General features: G+C 30.0%; 1 protein-coding gene and 1 long non-coding RNA gene across 4 annotated transcripts; both read left to right on the plus strand.

The window, feature by feature from the left end:
* Positions 1 to 9,138: 9,138 nt before the first annotated feature.
* Positions 9,139 to 11,030, plus strand: LOC130981365 (uncharacterized protein At4g15970-like). Its single transcript, XM_057904955.1, has 2 exons — positions 9,139 to 9,462; positions 10,497 to 11,030. Exons 1-2 carry the CDS (start codon positions 9,139 to 9,141, stop codon positions 11,028 to 11,030), a joined length of 858 nt encoding a protein of 285 aa, XP_057760938.1.
* Positions 11,031 to 13,301: 2,271 nt separating this feature from the next.
* On the plus strand, positions 13,302 to 18,134 carry LOC130983249 (uncharacterized). Of its 3 annotated transcripts, XR_009087290.1 has the most exons (9): positions 13,303 to 13,521; positions 13,679 to 13,751; positions 14,454 to 14,501; positions 14,626 to 14,962; positions 15,491 to 15,582; positions 15,766 to 15,853; positions 16,762 to 16,906; positions 17,020 to 17,079; positions 17,901 to 18,134. It is a non-coding gene; the product is annotated as an uncharacterized LOC130983249 (long non-coding RNA). The 3 variants fall into 3 exon arrangements; XR_009087288.1 differs by having other exon boundaries at positions 13,302 to 13,751; XR_009087289.1 differs by having other exon boundaries at positions 13,302 to 13,725.
* The last annotated feature ends 1,090 nt before the right edge of the window (positions 18,135 to 19,224 follow it).

Raw genomic sequence — 19,224 nt, forward strand, 5'->3', positions numbered from 1 at the left:
GATTTTAAAATTTGGTTTTAAATCTTAGAGATGATTTTATATACAAAAAAGATTGGAAACGAAAAAATTTTTAACCTATACTTTAAAGACCAAAATCGTACTTAACCCTATGATATTCAAATTTCAACAAACTTTAATTTTTTAAAAAAATATTTTACAAAAATTTTTTTATTAGAAACTCAAGGAAACAAATTCAAAAGTTATATAAAAAGTTATGACATACAATGAACTTTTCTAAATATAATAAATTGAAGAATTATTGACTTGATACAGAAAAGAAAAAAAATTAAAGAAAAGAATCAAAAGAAAATTGGGTCAAACCAATTTAATGATGATCATTGATAGTCACATTTGGGGAATTTTATCTTACCTTTTTAATATAGTGAGAAGTAGACTGTTTTTATTTCATTATATACATACATACATTTCACAAATATATATGGAGAGAGAGAAGCACACCACAACTGATGCTCCTTTATTTGATCAATCTTTGGAACTGAGAACTACATACACATTTTGAGGCTTTTCCAGCAGTGTCGTCTACACCAGGTTCTGAGACAAGTTTCAATATCTTCTGCTTTAATTTCAGTTGTTGTTTTTGGGTACCTATTACATCTCATAGGCAGAAAAAAATGGATTTTTTTTTTTACTTAATATTTATATTTTTTTAATAATATTCTTAGTGTTTTATTTTATCTAAAATGTTAAAGACAAAACTCAAAACGTCCAGATATCGCTAAAAATAAAACGTTAGAAATATTAAAAAAATAAATTTTAAAAATAAAAAATATATTTTAAAAGAAATTACACATCTCACTCTCCATTCTAATAAAATTGTTTATCTTTACTGATTTTTTCCTATTTATTTTTTTGGGTAATGCCTCGGTTTTCCAGAAAAGTATTGATAATTTTTTTTTCAAAATTTCCATAATACTTAAATTTCAGATTCAAGGGATGAAAATATCTGATAGTTTAATTTCGTATATTTTTTAATAAATTAAATATGTAATAACATGAATTTATTGACCACTCCATGTTGACCATTCTTTTTTATATACTAGTCGATTAATTAATGGGCATTTAATGTAAGATTAATTAAAATAATAAGTATTTTTTTAATTATTAGTCTTGGTTACATTTTATAAACCAAAATAAAAAAATTCTTATAGTTTCTTCTTTTAATATTAAGAAAGTAGATGAAAAAATATATTAAGTTGAATTATATAAAGCTGTATATTAGATGTCTATGCTATAATAACTTAAAAAAATATAATTAAAATTAAAGTAGTATTTTTTTTATCTTTTAACATTTTTGTAAAATAAAAAATATTATTAAAATATAAAAAAACAACCACCATAAACGTAAATATAGTCGATATCCGGCCACTCCATTATCACTTCAATCCAAATTGTATGCTAAATCCTAATTCCAAACATAAATTCTAAATAAAAAAAAAAAACAAGAGAGTTCACTTTAATCAATAATCGTGGGTCACCAAGACTGATCATGTCTAAATTATTCCCCAAGCATAATAAATTTTTATATTTCTTTGTATCGAAATTCAGTGAAACTTGTACTTCTTAAAGGAACGAATGCACCGTGTTAATACACACATAAGCAAATATGATATAATATTTTGAATAAAATCAAAACAGTTCCTGACAATTACTTCGAAAGACAACGAGACCCTTAACGAAAAAAAATTAACCCAACTCCTGATAATTACTTTGAAAGGATAACGAGATCTCTGTGCCAAAAAATATTAATGTGGTTTTTTTTTTGGTACATGAGCTAATCAATTCCAAAAAAAATTGATCAGAAACCGAATTGTCAAGGTAGAATGGTTCACTCTAATATTTTTTGTAAGCATTCGGTAGCATTCAAATTTTTTTTGGTTGGGTGAACCGTGCAACTCTTAATTATGTCTAATTGAAAGTTCACAATGACATTAATAAGGGCAAATGACCTTATTTATTTATTTTCAGCACCCAACTTTTTGCTATCAAAGTAAGTAATGAAGAAGGCCCCTATTAACAACTTCATTGCAAGATATGGATACAACCACTTCCTTTGGCTAAGAAGATCCATGCACATGCTTTTTGTTGGATTGGTCTTGTTGTGGATGATTCTCTTATACTATTATGCTTCTACTCGTTACTTCATTCATGTGTCAACAAATGTGAGCGTCTCTCTCTCTTTCTCTTATATATTGTCGGTTATTTCGGTTATTCGGTTTTCTATATCTTGTTTTATATTCTAAGTCACTTACTCTTAGTCATAAGTATACAAGCCTTGTTCTCTAATATACATTAGTGTCTCTCCCTCTCCCCAAGATGTATAACCTTATTATATCTTCATGGTATAAGAGCATTTTAGATTATGTGAAAACTAGCCGAACAAATTTGAATAATGTAAGTTTAAAGTCCACAATTAACAGACTCATCAAGATCACTCAACACACAAAATAACTTGCAATATTTTCTTTTGCATACTCAGATACACACACATATGTTTGTAGCTTCATGAGATTTCTAGTGATATGAATAAGACAATTATTTGTTTGAAGCATCTTCTTGGTGAATTTGTAAAATAACTATATTTTTTATGTATTTGTAAGATATTTGATCCATGCTCTTTAGAAGAGCAATATTCTATCAATATTTTTTTTTCTCATTTACTAAATCTCTAATATTTTAAAATAGAATATCAATATATTTTGATTTTTCATGAAATGTTAAATTTTTAAAAAATACAATAACTAATTTGTTATTATAAAATATTGGTGTGAGAGTATGTTGTTTCTTATTCAACTCTGTAAGAAATTTTTTTAACTGTAAATTTTGGATTATTTTTTCTTGTTTTTATGTCTTCGGCCCAGTCATTAACCATTAGTATAACTCATAACACTACAATAAATGCAGAAATTAGTGGTGATTTTTTTTGTTATTTGTGGGAGATTTTAAACCCTTATAAAATTGCTCTTCAAGGGTTTCTCAACTCTCGTTCATTAGCTCGCGAGAATTAATTACTACGGCGATTTTCAAAAACTATTAGTATAACTGTCACTATATAAATATTTCACGTAAAATTGCATGATAATAATCTTAAACCGCCATATGTCCAAACAGGATAATATTTTTTTGTCAAAAATAGTTAATTTTTTTATTTATTAAATAAAACTGGACCAAAAAAGCTTAAGACAATAGAAGAATGAGATATTCTATCGTAACTAAATTGTAAGAAAAAAAACTAAAAGAGAAAAAGAAAACTTAGTTAATGTATCTATAATATTTATTTTCTTTACTTATCCTTTTCACATCTAGAAAAGATTAACAGTGAGTAATAAATATTCTTTCCTATTCCTCTTCTTCTTCAAATTATCAACTATTGTCATCCACCATTTTTCAAAAAACTGTGTTGGGGTTTATATCGAAGGTTTGGAGTTCTGATTCTTGCAAAAAAGTACTGGAGTTGACACAAAATTAAAGATTAAGCAATGCTCAATAGATTCTTACAATTACTTGCATCTTGAGAGAAAATTGGAGAGATTGTTGCGATTCTTTGATGAAGTCTTTGACCAATCAATAAACCACTGTGCATCACCTTCCACAAAAAATCCTAACTTTAGGCTGACATTTGAGATCCCAGATTGAAAACAATAAACACTTTTCCTGACATAGCTCCAACAGAAATTCGACGAGAGGTTGAAAAATTTTGAAAGCTAGGTAGTAGTCTGAAGTAACTGTATATCTTCTATCTTTGGTTCTCTCTCCAGATTAGTACATCTTCTTCTTCTCTAATTTCAGTTTGCAATATGAGTTGTGCTATTTCTGGGATGAAATTTTATGAGATTACTTGATGATTTTATTGTCTATCTTGTGTAATAAGCTGTAAGATCCATTGTAGTTGCGGTTGATGTTCAGATTATCCATGCTTGCTATTAAAAAATTGTTTGTCAACCACATATCTTCAACTATTCCCACATAATTACCCCTTCCAATATTTCAGTGTAATCTTTTTTCAAAAATTTTTTTGTCCTTAATAAAGCTTCTCTATCCCCAAGACAGATTGGTACCAATCTCAGCTTTCAAAAATTTTGAGAATCTGAAATATTTATTTTTATAGACCTTAAAAATCAGAGATTTTGTCATGGATAGTAATCTCCAGCCCTATTTATTCAGCATTGTTAAGTTAAAACCTCTTTCATATCTTTAATATTGAGCCTTCTTTGATTCTTATGTTGACAGACAGTACTCCATTTTACTAGTGTAATTTTCTTTCTGATCTTTGTTGTCCCACAAAAATTATATAATCATTTTATAAATCTCATCAAGCAAAATTTCCGATAATTTAAAACAACTAAGAGTGTATATAAGGATAGTTGATACCACTGCCTTAATAAGAACATTTCTGCCACTAGCCGATAGTAGGGACTTTTTTTACTACTGTAATTTTTTAGCCACCTTATCCTTCACGTAGTTAAAAATAGCTTTTTTAGATCTGTGAAGAACCACGGAAGGAAGGCTACGTATTTGTCTTAATTGTCCACATGTGACACTTGTAATAAGACTACTAAATGATTTTTCACTCCTTCAGGGGTATTACTGCTAAAAAACACAAATAATTTGTGTAAATTAACCACCTGGATACTAATTTGACCATAAATGTTAAGAGTATTAAGCAAGTTCAGATAGTCCTTCCATAAAATTCGACTAATTAAACAGTATAGAGTTATCTGCAAAGAATAAATGATTGATCTTAGAACACCTTTAGTTCAATCTCAAACCTTTAATTTGATGTTTCTGTTCTCTTCTTTAGAATAGATAAGATAACCTTTTTGCATAAAAAAAATATATAAGAAAAAAAGGGTCTCCTTATCAAAGTCCTTTACATGACTTAAAAAAACTATAAGATTGACATTCTGTAATAACAAAGTACAAAATAGTTGTCACACACTCCTTCAATCAACCCATCCACTTTTTATAAAAAATCGATACCCTCCATCACTGCCCAAACAAAACTCTATTTAACTCTGTCATACGTCTTGCTCATGTCCAATTTAAAAGCAATCTCATAATCACTATATCACTTATTCTTCAAATGATACATGAATTTATGAGTATAGAATATTGTTACTAATAAGCTAGTCTATAATAAATACATTCTGATTATCAATAATTATCTTATTCATTATGTTGCATGCGATAAATCAGAATCTTAAACACTATCTTATAAAAAATACTACTTAAATTGGTGGGTTTGATTTGTTTCATAATATGGGTATTATCCGTCTTAGGAATAAAAAACATGTGGTTAAAAATCCTTAACATATACCTACCATAAAAGAAGATAAAAATAGTCCTTAAAACATCATCTTTAATAATACTTTAGTAGGATTGAAAAAATTTTGCAGTAAAACCATCATCACTTGGATATGAGAAAGGATTAATAAAAAAGACAATTGTCTTCACTTCTTCCTCTGAGACCAGTTTGGTTAACATTCAATTAGTACTATAATTCTTTCATTTTTATCTTCTAAACTACTGATTTTGCTCTTGCAACTTTTAGTCTGGAATTTAGAGTGAAAGAATTTAACATTGTTATCACTCCACTTGACCGTTGAACCTGAGACTTCTCTTTCTAAAATCTTTCCACTATTTCATACACATCTTCCAAATCAGTTTTCATCTGTCTAATTAATTTACTATTGGAATCCTCACCTTTATCTTTCTTGGCAATTAGTTTGGTAGAATAGACATTGATTTGTATTTTAATTTGAATTATAGTTAGAGATTTTTTGTCATTCCATCAGGACATGTCTACATTTTTTAAGCTTCTGGAACAGTTTGAACATTGGAGAACCCTTTACATTTATTCTCCATACCTGTAGAACTATATTCTTCACCTCTTTCTTATAACACAAACACTCCTGAAAACAAAATCTGTGTTTTGCTTTGAAGGAACTAATATCGGAATTAAGTAGGAGAGGGCAATGATCAGAACCAACATCACTCAAGTGAAAAATGATTGTTTTAGGATAGTCTTCTCTCTATTGAATTGAGGCCAATCTCCTATCTAGTCTCTTTTAGATTAGATTACCATTAAATTATCTATTACTCTAAGTAAATTTTCTTCCTTTAAATCCCAAATCTACTAGTCTTCCATTGTTGATAAAATTAAAAATATTCTGAATGAGAGTAACAAATTTCACCCTTCTTCCTTCCTTCTCATGGTAAGTAGTTATAGAATTAAAGCCACTAATAATTAAATAGTGCTCACTTATGTTAGCCATAATATTTAGAATTTGGCTAAATTGTGCTTCTCTTTGTCTCTCGTCAATGTACAAATAAACTCCCATCACATCCCATATCTTTTGGCTTATAGAGTCCTCTAATTTAAAATATACTAAGTAGTCTTCATATTGCATACTCTGTATTTTCTCCTCTTTCTTCCATGCCATCATTAAACCTCCTACCATCTATCTTGGATCAACACAAGAAATTCTTATAAAACCAACACCTCCAAAAATTCTTTCCATAGTCAAAGAAGTATTTTTTGTTTCGCATAAAAATACCACATCAGTAGAATGAATCAAATACAATCCTTTAATGTTGTGAACTATCAGAAATTTTTTCAAATCCCTACAATTTTACATTATCATCTTCATGGATTTTTGAATGCCATTTTTGGGTGGCACCCTCCCTTTTCTCATTCACCATCATGTGATTATGGTAGATTTTTTTCGTCTTTGACTTCACTTTCTTTCCTTCCGAACCTCGTTTAACCCCGGTTAGTAGGCTGTTAGACTGAGATCTTCTTCCATCTTTTTCAGATTCTATTTTTCTCATCATTTTTCTTATGACTCCCACTATTAAAACAAAGTAGTTTAGTCCCTTCTAGTACTCCTTTCCTGGTTTTTGATCTGTTGACAGTGTTAAAATTATTTGAGATATTTTTATTAACTTCAATCTCTTTCAAAATAGCCATTGGTTCTTCTCTATCATGCCTCATGGACCTACTTTAAGCCTCCTTCTCCTTCATGCTCACCTGTTTTCTTGCTTCTCGAACTGATAGATTTACAAAACCGTATAAAAGCCAAGCTGGAGGTGGTTTCCTCATAGGTTGAGATGAGGAAAAATTTTGCTGGCTCTTGTTAGCACTGTCACATCTATAGTCTTCCTCAATTCTCCTACCCATTTGATCTGCTTTTAGTCAAGCACCAATCTAGTCTTGCTTAATCTGATTTGCAGTAAAATTATCCATAAACTTCGTACAACTTTTCTATCATGTCTTAAGTAAGCGCAATAAGTGTAAAAAATTTCAACTCGTTTGTATCTCAAACCCGCTTCTACAAATTTATTATTCAGAGCATTCATTCACATGTTATCCCGCATTTTTTTCTCCCCTTATGCCAATAGAATATTTATACAATGCGTACAATAGAGGTTTATGGAGTATTAAAGATATAACCATTAGTGCTATCTTTTCTCATTAGCTGAAACTTTTGGGATGAATGGTATCATGACATGGTATTAGAGCGCTAAATCCGAAAGGCCAAGAGTTTGATCCTTGGTGAACCCAAAAATCAGTTTAAGCTTTTGGAAAGATGTTTATTATCCCTAGTACTCGAATTGTTATTCTAAATAGTACGAGATGTTTATTTTGTAACTCAATAGCCCATTGTACATATTGTACAAGTAGTCCATTGTCTCCTTAAAAAGATCCTTAGAATTTTAGCCTTTAAAATTCGAGATTCTTTTCTCTTAACACTAAAAAAGGCAACATCAAGAATCCCACTGAACTTCTTACCTAATTTCTTCTCTACCTCTAACGTTTTAAACTATTCTGAAAGAGCACATAATTAAGCCCTCGAGAAGACATAGTAGTGAAGCCTTAACCATTAATAGTTATTACCTTAAACAACATTAGCTCACAATATTTACTTTGTTAATTAGTATTTTTATAATGAATACCATCATTTAAAATACCTTCAAATAACGGCCAATCTTTTTTTTTTCTATTTGCGTATAGTAGGAATAAGGCTCCGTTATAAATATGTTAAGTAATCTAACTAGTAACTACTAACACTATCTGATCTGATTGCAGTTTATTATGAGATGCTTCTAATCAAACTCTTATAATAAGTAGAATTTATCATTCTTTCTTTGTCTTTTGTCAATAAGTTACACTTCTTTTTCATCAGAGTAGAAACTCATGATCATTTTGAATGTTTCATTTGAAATTTTTTCAAAATGTTACTATTATAATTTTACTGATAAACAAAAAATTCTCCATCTTTTTGAATAATTTTTATACCAAAAAAATAAGATATCAATGTCATGTCAGTCATTTTAAAATTATTATCATAATTTATTGAATTCTATAATTATCTTCAATTTTTACCCGTAAAGATCAAATCTTTAACATAGGCATAAATAATCAGGTATCATCCAGATAGATCAATGAATGTGATGCAAAGAATATACTCAAATAAACATATTCTAAAACCATGCTCAATGAAATAAGAATAACCATACTCTTGATACTTGCTTGTTTTAACCCATATAAAACTATATTTAACCAGTATACTTTACTTTTTTTTCTTCAGAAAATTTATCTTATGTATATCCATCTTCTTGTAAAATACTATTTAAAAATATTGACTTAACATTCATTTCATGTATTTTTATTTATTTTAAGTCAAAACTAAAATAATCATACAAATCTCTCAAATATCTCAGAGTAATCGATACCTTTTACTTACACTCCTTTGTCTTGAAACTATTGGGCTTGTACTTTTTCTTCACTCTAATCCATTTTTCATCTGCAGGTAAATTTGTCATTTATCATGTGTCATTCTAAATCATTGCTAGATCAGCTTATGAGCTCTTACTCCTAATCCACCCTAACTATTATTCTTGTTTTTTATTTTATTCCTATTATAGTAATGACTTACTTTTAATTTCTTTTATTCGTGTTTCTCACTTCCCATTTCATTTCGATACTATGTTGTGATATCTATTGAGATGCTGATGAATTTCGATATTTGAACTCTTGATATTATTCTCCTCAAAATTTGAACTGTTTATCAGGAAAAGTATGACTCAAAGCTAGAAAGTATTCTAAGAAATGCATCCATGAAGGATAACACAGTTATCATCACAAGTTTGAATGAAGCATGGGCAAAACCAGGTTCAATATTTGATGTGTTTCGAGAGAGTTTTCGAGTTGGAAACGACACAAAAAATTTCTTAAATCATTTGGTGGTAATAAATTGGGACCAAAAAGCACAAGCACGTTGCCAAGCCATACACCCATATTGTTATCAGATTGAATCAAAGAGTGAGAATGCCACATCAAAGGAAGCATTTTTTATGACCAAAGACTACCTCCACATTGTGTGGAGAAAAATTGAGTTTCTTGGCTTTGTTCTTCAAATGGGGTACAACTTTGTCTTTACGGTACGTCAATTTTTGTTATCTCAAATAATCAATTTCTTTATCAAACATGACTTTGTACGTACTGTTTTTCATAATTGTGAATCTCTATTTGGTTATATATATCCACTTTGATTATATGTAGTTATGGAGTTTGTTTATAATTGTGATTTTTTTTTCATTATATTGTTTATGAAATTGATCATAAATTTGAGTTTAGTTTGCATTATTCTTTCGGTAATATTATATTAAAAATATAATAATTTATAATTAACTTATTTAACCTAACGTTCATAATTTTATTTATTTAATAATTATAATCATAATTTTACTCAGTTTGATTATGTTTGTTTATAAGTATAAGATACTAAGATATAAATATAGCAATACAAAATTATGATATTATTGACAAATGAGATATAAACAGTAACATTATATTCAAAATACAGAATTAATATATTTTATATTTTTTTAACAAAAAAATATAAAAACACTGAACGCAGTCACCATTTATGTTTTTTTTTTAATTATTTTTCTTTTATTGTTATGTCAATTTTTTATAATTATATTTTTTGTCATTTTATTTTTTAAAAATTGTGTTAGAAAAAAATTAGATTTTTTATTGTTTTATTTTATTTTATTTTATTTATCATTAAATAAAATATTAAAAAAATTAATTTTATATTTATATTTTTTGTGCCTTATTTTAAATGTCATATCTCAACTTGTTCTAGTCTCAAAACCAAATATTGTGTATTTTTTTTCGTATAGTGGAGCTAGCCTGAATTTCTATATACCACTAATAATAACTCATGATGACTGATGATCTTATGGCGTTTACGTAGGATTAAGAAAAAAAAAAAAAACATGAAAACTATTTTTAACTGTTTCCCATATTCTAATCTTTATTTTGAAATGTAGCAAGTTTTGAATTGTTTTGACATCTAACTTAATTAAAAAACTTAATTAGGTTGAAAATTACTTATACACACCTATCACTTAACACTACTACCGCCACAATTTCTTGAACTTTTTTTATATATTCCTTTAATTTGCAGGATACTGATATAATGTGGCTAAGGAACCCCTTCAAATATTTTCAAGAAGATGCAGATTTTCAAACTTCTTGTGATAATTTCAATGGCGACTCCTCCGACCTAGATAACGCTCCAAATACAGGGTTCAGCTATGTAAAATCCAATGAAAAAACCATTTGGCTCTACAAGATTTGGTTCAATTCTAGGAAGGATTTTCCCAACATGCATGATCAAGATGTGTTCAACGAGATCAAAAGACTCCCTCAAATCTCAAGCATGAACCTGAAAATTAGGTTTCTTAGCCCAGAATATTTTGGCGGATTTTGCGAGTACTTCAAGGATTTTAACAAGCTTTGTACGATGCATGCTAATTGTTGTGTTGGATTGAAGAACAAAATCCATGATCTTAGCAACTTTCTTGAGGATTGGAGCAAGTACCTGGCGTCGCCTCAAAACATGAAAGGCAAAAAGGCACATTATTATCATTCTTGGAGTGTGCCATCATCATGCAGGTTCTATCCTAGTAGTATAGAGGAGAAATATAAAATTATATAGGCGTTGGAATAGATTTTAATAAATTAAACTCCGATGTTATAGAAATGTATTCTTGATAATAACAAAAAATAAAATTTTATACTATATAAGAAATGAATTTTGATTTACGTATAATAATTTCATTAAGTGTGATCGTTGGAATTTTTGTATTATTCCTAAATTTGAAGATTATTCATGATAAATTATTAAAAAAATATATGAAAATGGAAGCATATTTTAAATTCGTGAATATGATAGAGAAATTTTGACTATTATAATTCTTTAATTTTCTTCTATCAAAATTTACTAAATTCTTATTTTAGATTGAATAACAATTTTCTAATAAAACAAAGATTGCAAGACTATTTTAGTACATTAGAAACTAAAATTTTGAAATTGTATTTATATGTGGCTATTGGTTCTCATTAAATTCTAAAGTTCGAAATAAAATAGAATATTTTGTTTTATTTTTATTTAAACTCATAAAAAATAATATTATTTTATTTAATATTTATAATAATAAATGAGATCATCTATATAAGTCATATAATATGAAATAGCTAATGTAATTATAATAAATTATATGTATTGTAACACCCTTACAACCAGAATATCACGCTTCTGGTTGCGCCATTCTGATATCAAAGATATTACGACGACTTTCATATACTTAATAATAAAATAGGAGCCTTTTTAACTTGAAATCATGTCGCTGTTTTCTTTAAAAAGCCAAAAGTGTTTTTTTCATTTTACAAACATGCATATATAAACAAATTCAATCACAATCTTTATATACGTATATATACATAAACATATGAAATTTCTCATACAAGTAACTTACAAATATTATAAACGTACATATAATTACAACTCCTATCCCTCTTTACGAAGGAAAAGGAAAAAACTATAACTAATATATAAATATACAACATAACCAGAGGCGCAGGAAAAATTTCATAAAAATCCTCATCTATCTTGAAAAGAGAAGTCTGTAAAGGGTGAGAACCTAACCACACAGTCTCATTATAGGAGTTTTAGAATTATTATAAGAAGATATATATAAAAAAAAACCATTTTCAATCGTAGCAATCATCATTCGTCTTAAGAACCTTTTTTAAAAACCAAAATTTAATCATCCAAAATCCAAATTCATATTTTTCTTATAAAATCTTAAAAGTTACCTAAGCTGTTTGAATGATTATTCTGTTTCAAGCATAAGTTCATTATTCTATATTGAACCAGTTAGATTTTTCATACTTTGTTAAACTTCACACAAATCAATCATGGCTTTCGACCCATCACATAATCAATCAACACACAATCCACCACAAGTCAATGTGCATATCAACATTTATCAACTAATCAAAATACGGCCTCCGGCCCAACTAGTCACGGTCTCCAACCCAAAATAATCAAATTTTGGCCTCCGACCCAACATATAATCAAATCACGATCTCAAAAGCATCAATTCTTTCACTAATACTCAGTCTCAAGACAGAATCAATCATAGGCGGAAACAATGCAAGGCAAACACAATTAGAGAGTAGTTACTGCAAGTAACACAATTAACAGTTAGACAAAATTCATCAGATAGGCAAACCAAAACACTTAGGTACACCCAAATAATAGCAAACAAATGCAGTATGATGCATGCCTGTCCTACTAGTCATGAGCTCACGTGTCGGTTAAACTGTCAGAACCCCATCCAAATCCGGTTGCATCTCCTAGATTAATCTCTCAATTGCGCATTCCAAGAGGAATAATTCTGTGGGAGAGTGCCCTACCACCTTCTCTTGGAGGTATACTTAGGAGAAATGTTCCGTAAGAGAGTGCTCTACCACCTTCCCCTGGATGTCATAAAATTTCGTGGGATAGTGCACTACCACCTTGCAACCAGAGAGAGACATGGGAGAAATATTCCATAATTATGTCTAATTGAATGTTCTTTCCATTACAGTCATTCGGATCATAATCAGTCAACATTAATATCTTTAAATCAATTTCATATTCAGTAGGTTCATCAACCACAAGCTTTCTTCAATAATAATTAACATTTGATCCACAATCTTATTAAATGTCTCATTCTAATCCATTCCATATCACTACAAAAAAAGGTTTAAAATGGCATTAATAAAATGGCGGTTTTATAAATCTGCCATAATATTCGGATATAATGGCATAATCTGTTATTGCCGTAATGATTTTGTGCAAAATGGCGGTTTTCAATGATTATGGCGGTTTAAAACCGCCCTTATCTGGGGCCATGATTTTAAAATACCCACACACTATCTGATTCCAACCCTAATTGAAGAAATAACGCGCTGCCGCATACACTGTTTCTGTAAGGATCTACTCCGGCGCGATCTGCTCCAGCGACAACTCTCTCCACCAAGGATCTCCTCAGCCGCGTTCTCCTCCGACTAGAATCTCCTCACCGTTCACCGCCATCGTTCATCTCCTCGCCGCTGCCTTCAATGAGCTTCTACGATCTTGTTCTGGCTTCGATCTAAAGGTTAGCCATCGCCACTCATCTCCTTTGCTGCTTCGTTTATCACCTCGCCGCCGCAAGCAACATTGTTGCTGCTTTAGCGAGCTTCGACAAATCTCTTCACTTTTGTGATTACGTCCTTGCTCTCACCGTCGAGAACTTCCTCGAGCGCCACCTCCAGACTCTCGTCTTCAATCCCAGCATGGCCAAGTCAATCCACCACGCCAGGTTCTGATCCGCCAGTGCCACATTAGGTCTTCCTTTCTTCTGTTCACTTTTTTTTTGAAAGCTAGGGTTTTTAAATTCCTAATTTAATATCAATTGTTGTTTGCTTTTGCTTACTGTCAAATTAAGAATCTAATTTCCTTGATTTCTAGGCTTTTGATAAAATTTTCTAATGTTAGATTAACCTCTCTATATAATTGCTCTTAGATATATAATATCAGTATTACTGAAGGCATAGGATCATCACAATTCCAGTTAGATCTTCTATAATTGCTCTTAGATTTTTTCACTCAAAAATCTAACCAGAATGCCTTATTAGCTTAAAAATATTTTGAAAATATTAAATTTTGTGATTATAGAAAATCTGTTCAATATAAAATTAGGCGGATAATTGCTTCTGAGCATTTTTGTTTGCTGAAGTAGGAGATCTAATGTTATGTTTTGATCTTTGATTTAGTAATTGAAAGTTGAAACACTTGCCTGATTTGCTTTCTATATGCATGTACTAATATAATTGCAAGAATGTAATTGGATCTTATGGAAAATCAATTCTACATAGCTAATAAAGTACATAAAAGATAATATAATACATTATACAAAATCGGTACGTAAGGACACTATTATAATTTGATCTTTTGATGTCTGTCAGCTATGACAATTCAGATGCGTTAGTATGTACAATAAATAATGAATTTGCTAAGGCTTTATTTTCATTGTTGTTTTGAACACAGAACTTGCTAAAAAAGTTCCACAAGGGTCATCCAAAAGTCAGAACTCAGGTTCATCTAGAAGTCCTTTGCACCGTTCTATCTTTTCTTACAGTTATTTTTATTATCATTTGAATATATTTAAATGGAAGTTTAGGGTAACCAAATGTATTCTTCAAATCTTTTTAATGTGTAGATTAGCATTGCTGTGGCTGCATTGGCTGTGCATGTGCCTGCTGAAGATTGGGGAGATGGTGGTATAGTGAAATGGCTTAGGGACGAGATGGATTCTCATCCGGAATATATACCAGGATTCTTGGAGTTACTAACATTTTTGCCAGAGGTCATAGTATGATATGTGTAATTATGTGTCATCTCTTCATTTTATTAATGAGACAAATGCCTAAAGTTTGAGTTACTAAGTGACAAGTTGTTATAATTTTCAAAGTTGCTGCCTTGTCGGATAGTATTTTTTTCTTGGTTATCATTCAGGTTCTTGAAGCGTTTGCTTTGTGGCTTCGCCTAAAGCATGGGTACTAATTTTTTTCTACCTCTTTGCATATTGGAGTGTTCGGCTAAGTTGTTTTTATTGAATGTATTAATATATTATTCTGATCAAGATTAATTATTCAAGAACTGTTTTGTATAAATGAATCATCTGAATTGTGTAGCATATTGGAGGAAGCTTGTCAGATGAGTGTGCTTTCCTGTCAAGCATTTAGTTAATTTTTTTTGGGCGATCTATAGTGTTCTCAACTATATGTATATATTTGGGTTTTTTAAAATCACAAATATATAATTGACAGTTGGCTTTTAAACAAAAGAATGTTGAATGGAATGAGTATCTCAACTTATAGGAAACAGACTTGTCAAATGAAACTGATGGAAAGCATAGATGCATTCCACAAATGCTGTATAATTTCAGGAAGGGTTTATAAAGTTAATGAAGAATATGGGGGAGATATGTATTTAATTTGAATATTACAACTTTATTATCTTGGTTTATGTGTTTCTTTTTCCATTGGCTTTACTATTTCTCTTTAAATTTTTGTTCGTTTCAGGATTCCCGGATCTGTTCTCAGTACCCATCCATTAGTTCTTACAGCATTATCAAGCTTGAATTCTGAGCTTCTTTCTGAGGCATCTGTAAATGGTATGTATGATAGCATAGAAAAATACTAATAATTTTCTATTTTTCGTAAATATTCAATTACTTTACAATTATTTATACGTCTTCGTTAAGCAATTGGCACATGAGAGAATCAGTTTATGTAGATTATTACTTTGTAGTTCTGTACTGATATTTCCAATTTATAATATGTCTTAAATCATGTAGCCAAAACAGGAAATTAAAGGGGATCTTGATCATGGTAAGAGGGTATTGCAGTGCTCTTAACAAAATCTAACCTGATGCCATACCCAAGGTATGTTTATTCTATTCTGTTTTCCATGGAATCAGTCATATTCTATGCTCATCTGATTTATATTATGATGATTCTGAGTGATTAAAATTTAAAACTAGATTCATATGCATCATGATATAGAGCAGTAGTAGTTGGTGCTTCTAAGAAAGTGCCAAAATATCGCATGTATAAAATCTTATTCTATTATATATGGAAAAATATAAAAATAAACGCTACATGTCTCATTATTAAATTAAAGTTCACTGATTAAATTTTGCTATTAAAAAAGAAGGGCTATGTGATTGGTGGCACTTGTTTTATGGCGTCTTTGTTAATTGTTTAAGTTGTTCGTAGATGAAACATATTATATAAAATTTAGATCAAAGAAAGGTACATGACTACTTAAGATTTAAGAAGATACTAAAGCTAAATGCTACATTATTATTAGTAGTACATTTGATTAGCTCCACTAAAATAGTCAAGCACCCTAGTTCGTACAATATAAAAATACTAAGTTAAATAATATCTCTAGATTATTTACTAATGGATTATATATTAGAAGTTATTAATAATCTAATTAACCAAGCTAATAATTAAGCCTTAGCTTGCATTTACAGTTTACCATCTTGATGTTCAGCGCATTTGCTATACTTGAAAGAGATTTCAAGTTCACGATATGAATTTGTTCAATACTAGTACTTAGTAAATACTATATGTATCTCATATGATGACTTGTTTCAGATTTTTTTTATTATTATAAAAGAAATGATAAATGAAAGTATTATAAAAGAGATTGGGGCTTCTCACTTTTTTTTTTCATTATTACTTAGCTGGTGGAAGAGGCATGAATTCAATTAGCAGCTTGTGTTGAAATGATAAATGAAAGTATTACTGCATTTTCACTCCATTTTCTCCTTGTGTTGCTGCAGTCAAGGATGTGGTCTTGAAATTGAACCCGCTTCTCACAAAAGAACAAGCTATTGGTTTCCGTTGCTGCTGGAGTCAAGCTCCATGATCTTCAGGTTTCTCAATGTATTAGTTGGTTTTGGACTATTTGACAGAGAATTCCTTGTGGTACATATAACACCAGCCCCATTTACTGCATTATTAATAGTGAAATTCACAATTATTTTCTCATCACTAATATAGTTTAGTATATTATTCTGAATCTGAACTATTTGTGTTAGGTTGGGAGCTGAGTTGAAATTGGAATTCCCATGCTAATACTGTTTATAGCCTTATCTCAGGTACACTTCAAAAGTAGGCAATAATGGATTAGTATTCTCTTGTGTCTATCTTTCTTAAGGCATATAATTTTCTGTCAAAACAAGCATGATAATATCACAATCCAATAGTTTAACTTAGGCAATACACAATTGAATCAATATCAATCATTCACGTTTAACTTTGTTTACACTTATACTCTGCCTTCTTCAAACCTAAACCAAACTCTATTTGATTTGTATTATGCTTCTTAGTTATAATTCACATTTTATATATACTTATTAATTATTATATTTTCAACTATTATTTTGGTGTTCCTGTGAGATCAACTAATGTTAGTAGGTTACATATAGCAGTAGCGCCTATTAACAAAATTAAATTATTTGCTTGAAACGGCTTTTAATCTATATGCACGACTTAATAAAAATATTACAACAATAATAGGTGTAACTTCAATTTAAAACCATGATTTCTGCATTAGCTTGTGCTCAGTAACAAAAAATTCTCAGCAATATTGATGCTTGTGGGGCATGCAAATATAGGGAGCAGTTTGCATGCATGGATGATGAGTTAGTTTGCTTATTTAATTGTTAATTAATGAATAAGAAAGTTATCTCACAGTGATGAAGCATATGAATTTTCTTTAGAGATCAGAATTAATTAGCATATGATTTTTTTTTTAATTTAATGTGTATGATGAGTGTTTGAAATCTTTCTCATATTTAATTTGCTCTTATATGTGAATTTTTTTAGATGAATTCAAATTCATAAATATCCACTTATTATTAATATATGCCTTTTTCTTGTACTTTTTGTGCTCATAATAATTATATTTTTGTTGTAGAGATTGGATCAGGAGATTGAGATTCCATCACCAAAAGAGTTAGGAAGTAGATTTTCTGGAGCAAGCAACAAGGAAGCATGACCTTATTTGATATGTTTAGACGTATATTAAGGAGTATATTAAGGATTATATGTTAAGACGTATTATTAAAAAATGTTACTTTGATACTTTATATTTGGATTATGACTTTTGGATCATGTATGAATAAAAAATCATGTTATGATGTTTGATTTATGGCTATGCCTTTTGGTTATTACGAGATTTTTAAGTGAGTTTCGAAAATATCACTTTAAATTGGTGGTTTCGATCTTATTTTAAAAAGCATAAAATTGTCATCATAATTATATACAAACGGCAGTTAGAAACCCCCTTATTTTAAATGAAAACGATGCCATTATACGCTAGTAAAAATGGCGGTTAAAAATTGCCATTTTAAACGAAAATGATGCCATTATAACCGGGTAAAAACGGCGGTTAGAAACTGCCATTTTAAACCCAAAAGATGCCATTATAACCTGGTAAAAATGGAGGTTATAATGGTAAAAATGGCGGTTAAAAACCGCCATTTTAAATGAAAATGATGCCACAACATCCTGGTAAAAACGGCGGTTATAACCGCCATTTTAAACAATTCAAAAACCGCCATTTTATACGGAAATAATGGCGGTTACAAACCGCCATTTTAACCCTCAAAAAATCGCCGTATTAACCTCTGGTAATTGTGGCGATTTTCTGAAAACCGCCGTAATAACCAGAATGGCGCCCAGAATAATGGCGTTTCTTGGAGGCGCCATTTTCGGTAATAATGGCGGTTCTAACGGCCGTAATTACCAAAAATAACCACCGTTTTAACCCTGTTTTTTTGTAGTGTATGCTCACATTCATATCAAAGTCTAAAAACTAGTTATCGGACCTTAATTGGGGGTTACAGGGGTAAAAAGGCTGGTTAGATAGGCCACAACAGTTAAAATCAGCATTTTCTGAAGAACAGGGCAGTTGTGCGTACGCACATTTTCAATTCGGGTTGCACAGTCATGTGTATGCATGCCTCGTGTGTACGCAAAAATCCTGAATCATGCATACGCTTACATGGTGCGTACGCGCAAAGTCCACCACATTTCAATTCTGTTTAAATTTCATGCGTACGCATGACTCCACTTTTCTGCAATTTCTGCAAAATTTAGTTTTTAATGCCGATTTTCAAACAAACATAACTTTCTCTACAAAACTATATTTTTCTTTGTTCTTAAACCATTTTAAAGCTCTCATCATCACCTTTAATTTAAGACAAATTTCATCAAATTTCGAACTCCAAGTGCCAACT

This window comes from Arachis stenosperma, chromosome 5 (assembly GCF_014773155.1).
Source record: "Arachis stenosperma cultivar V10309 chromosome 5, arast.V10309.gnm1.PFL2, whole genome shotgun sequence".
NCBI classification, from domain to species: Eukaryota; Viridiplantae; Streptophyta; class Magnoliopsida; order Fabales; family Fabaceae; genus Arachis; species Arachis stenosperma.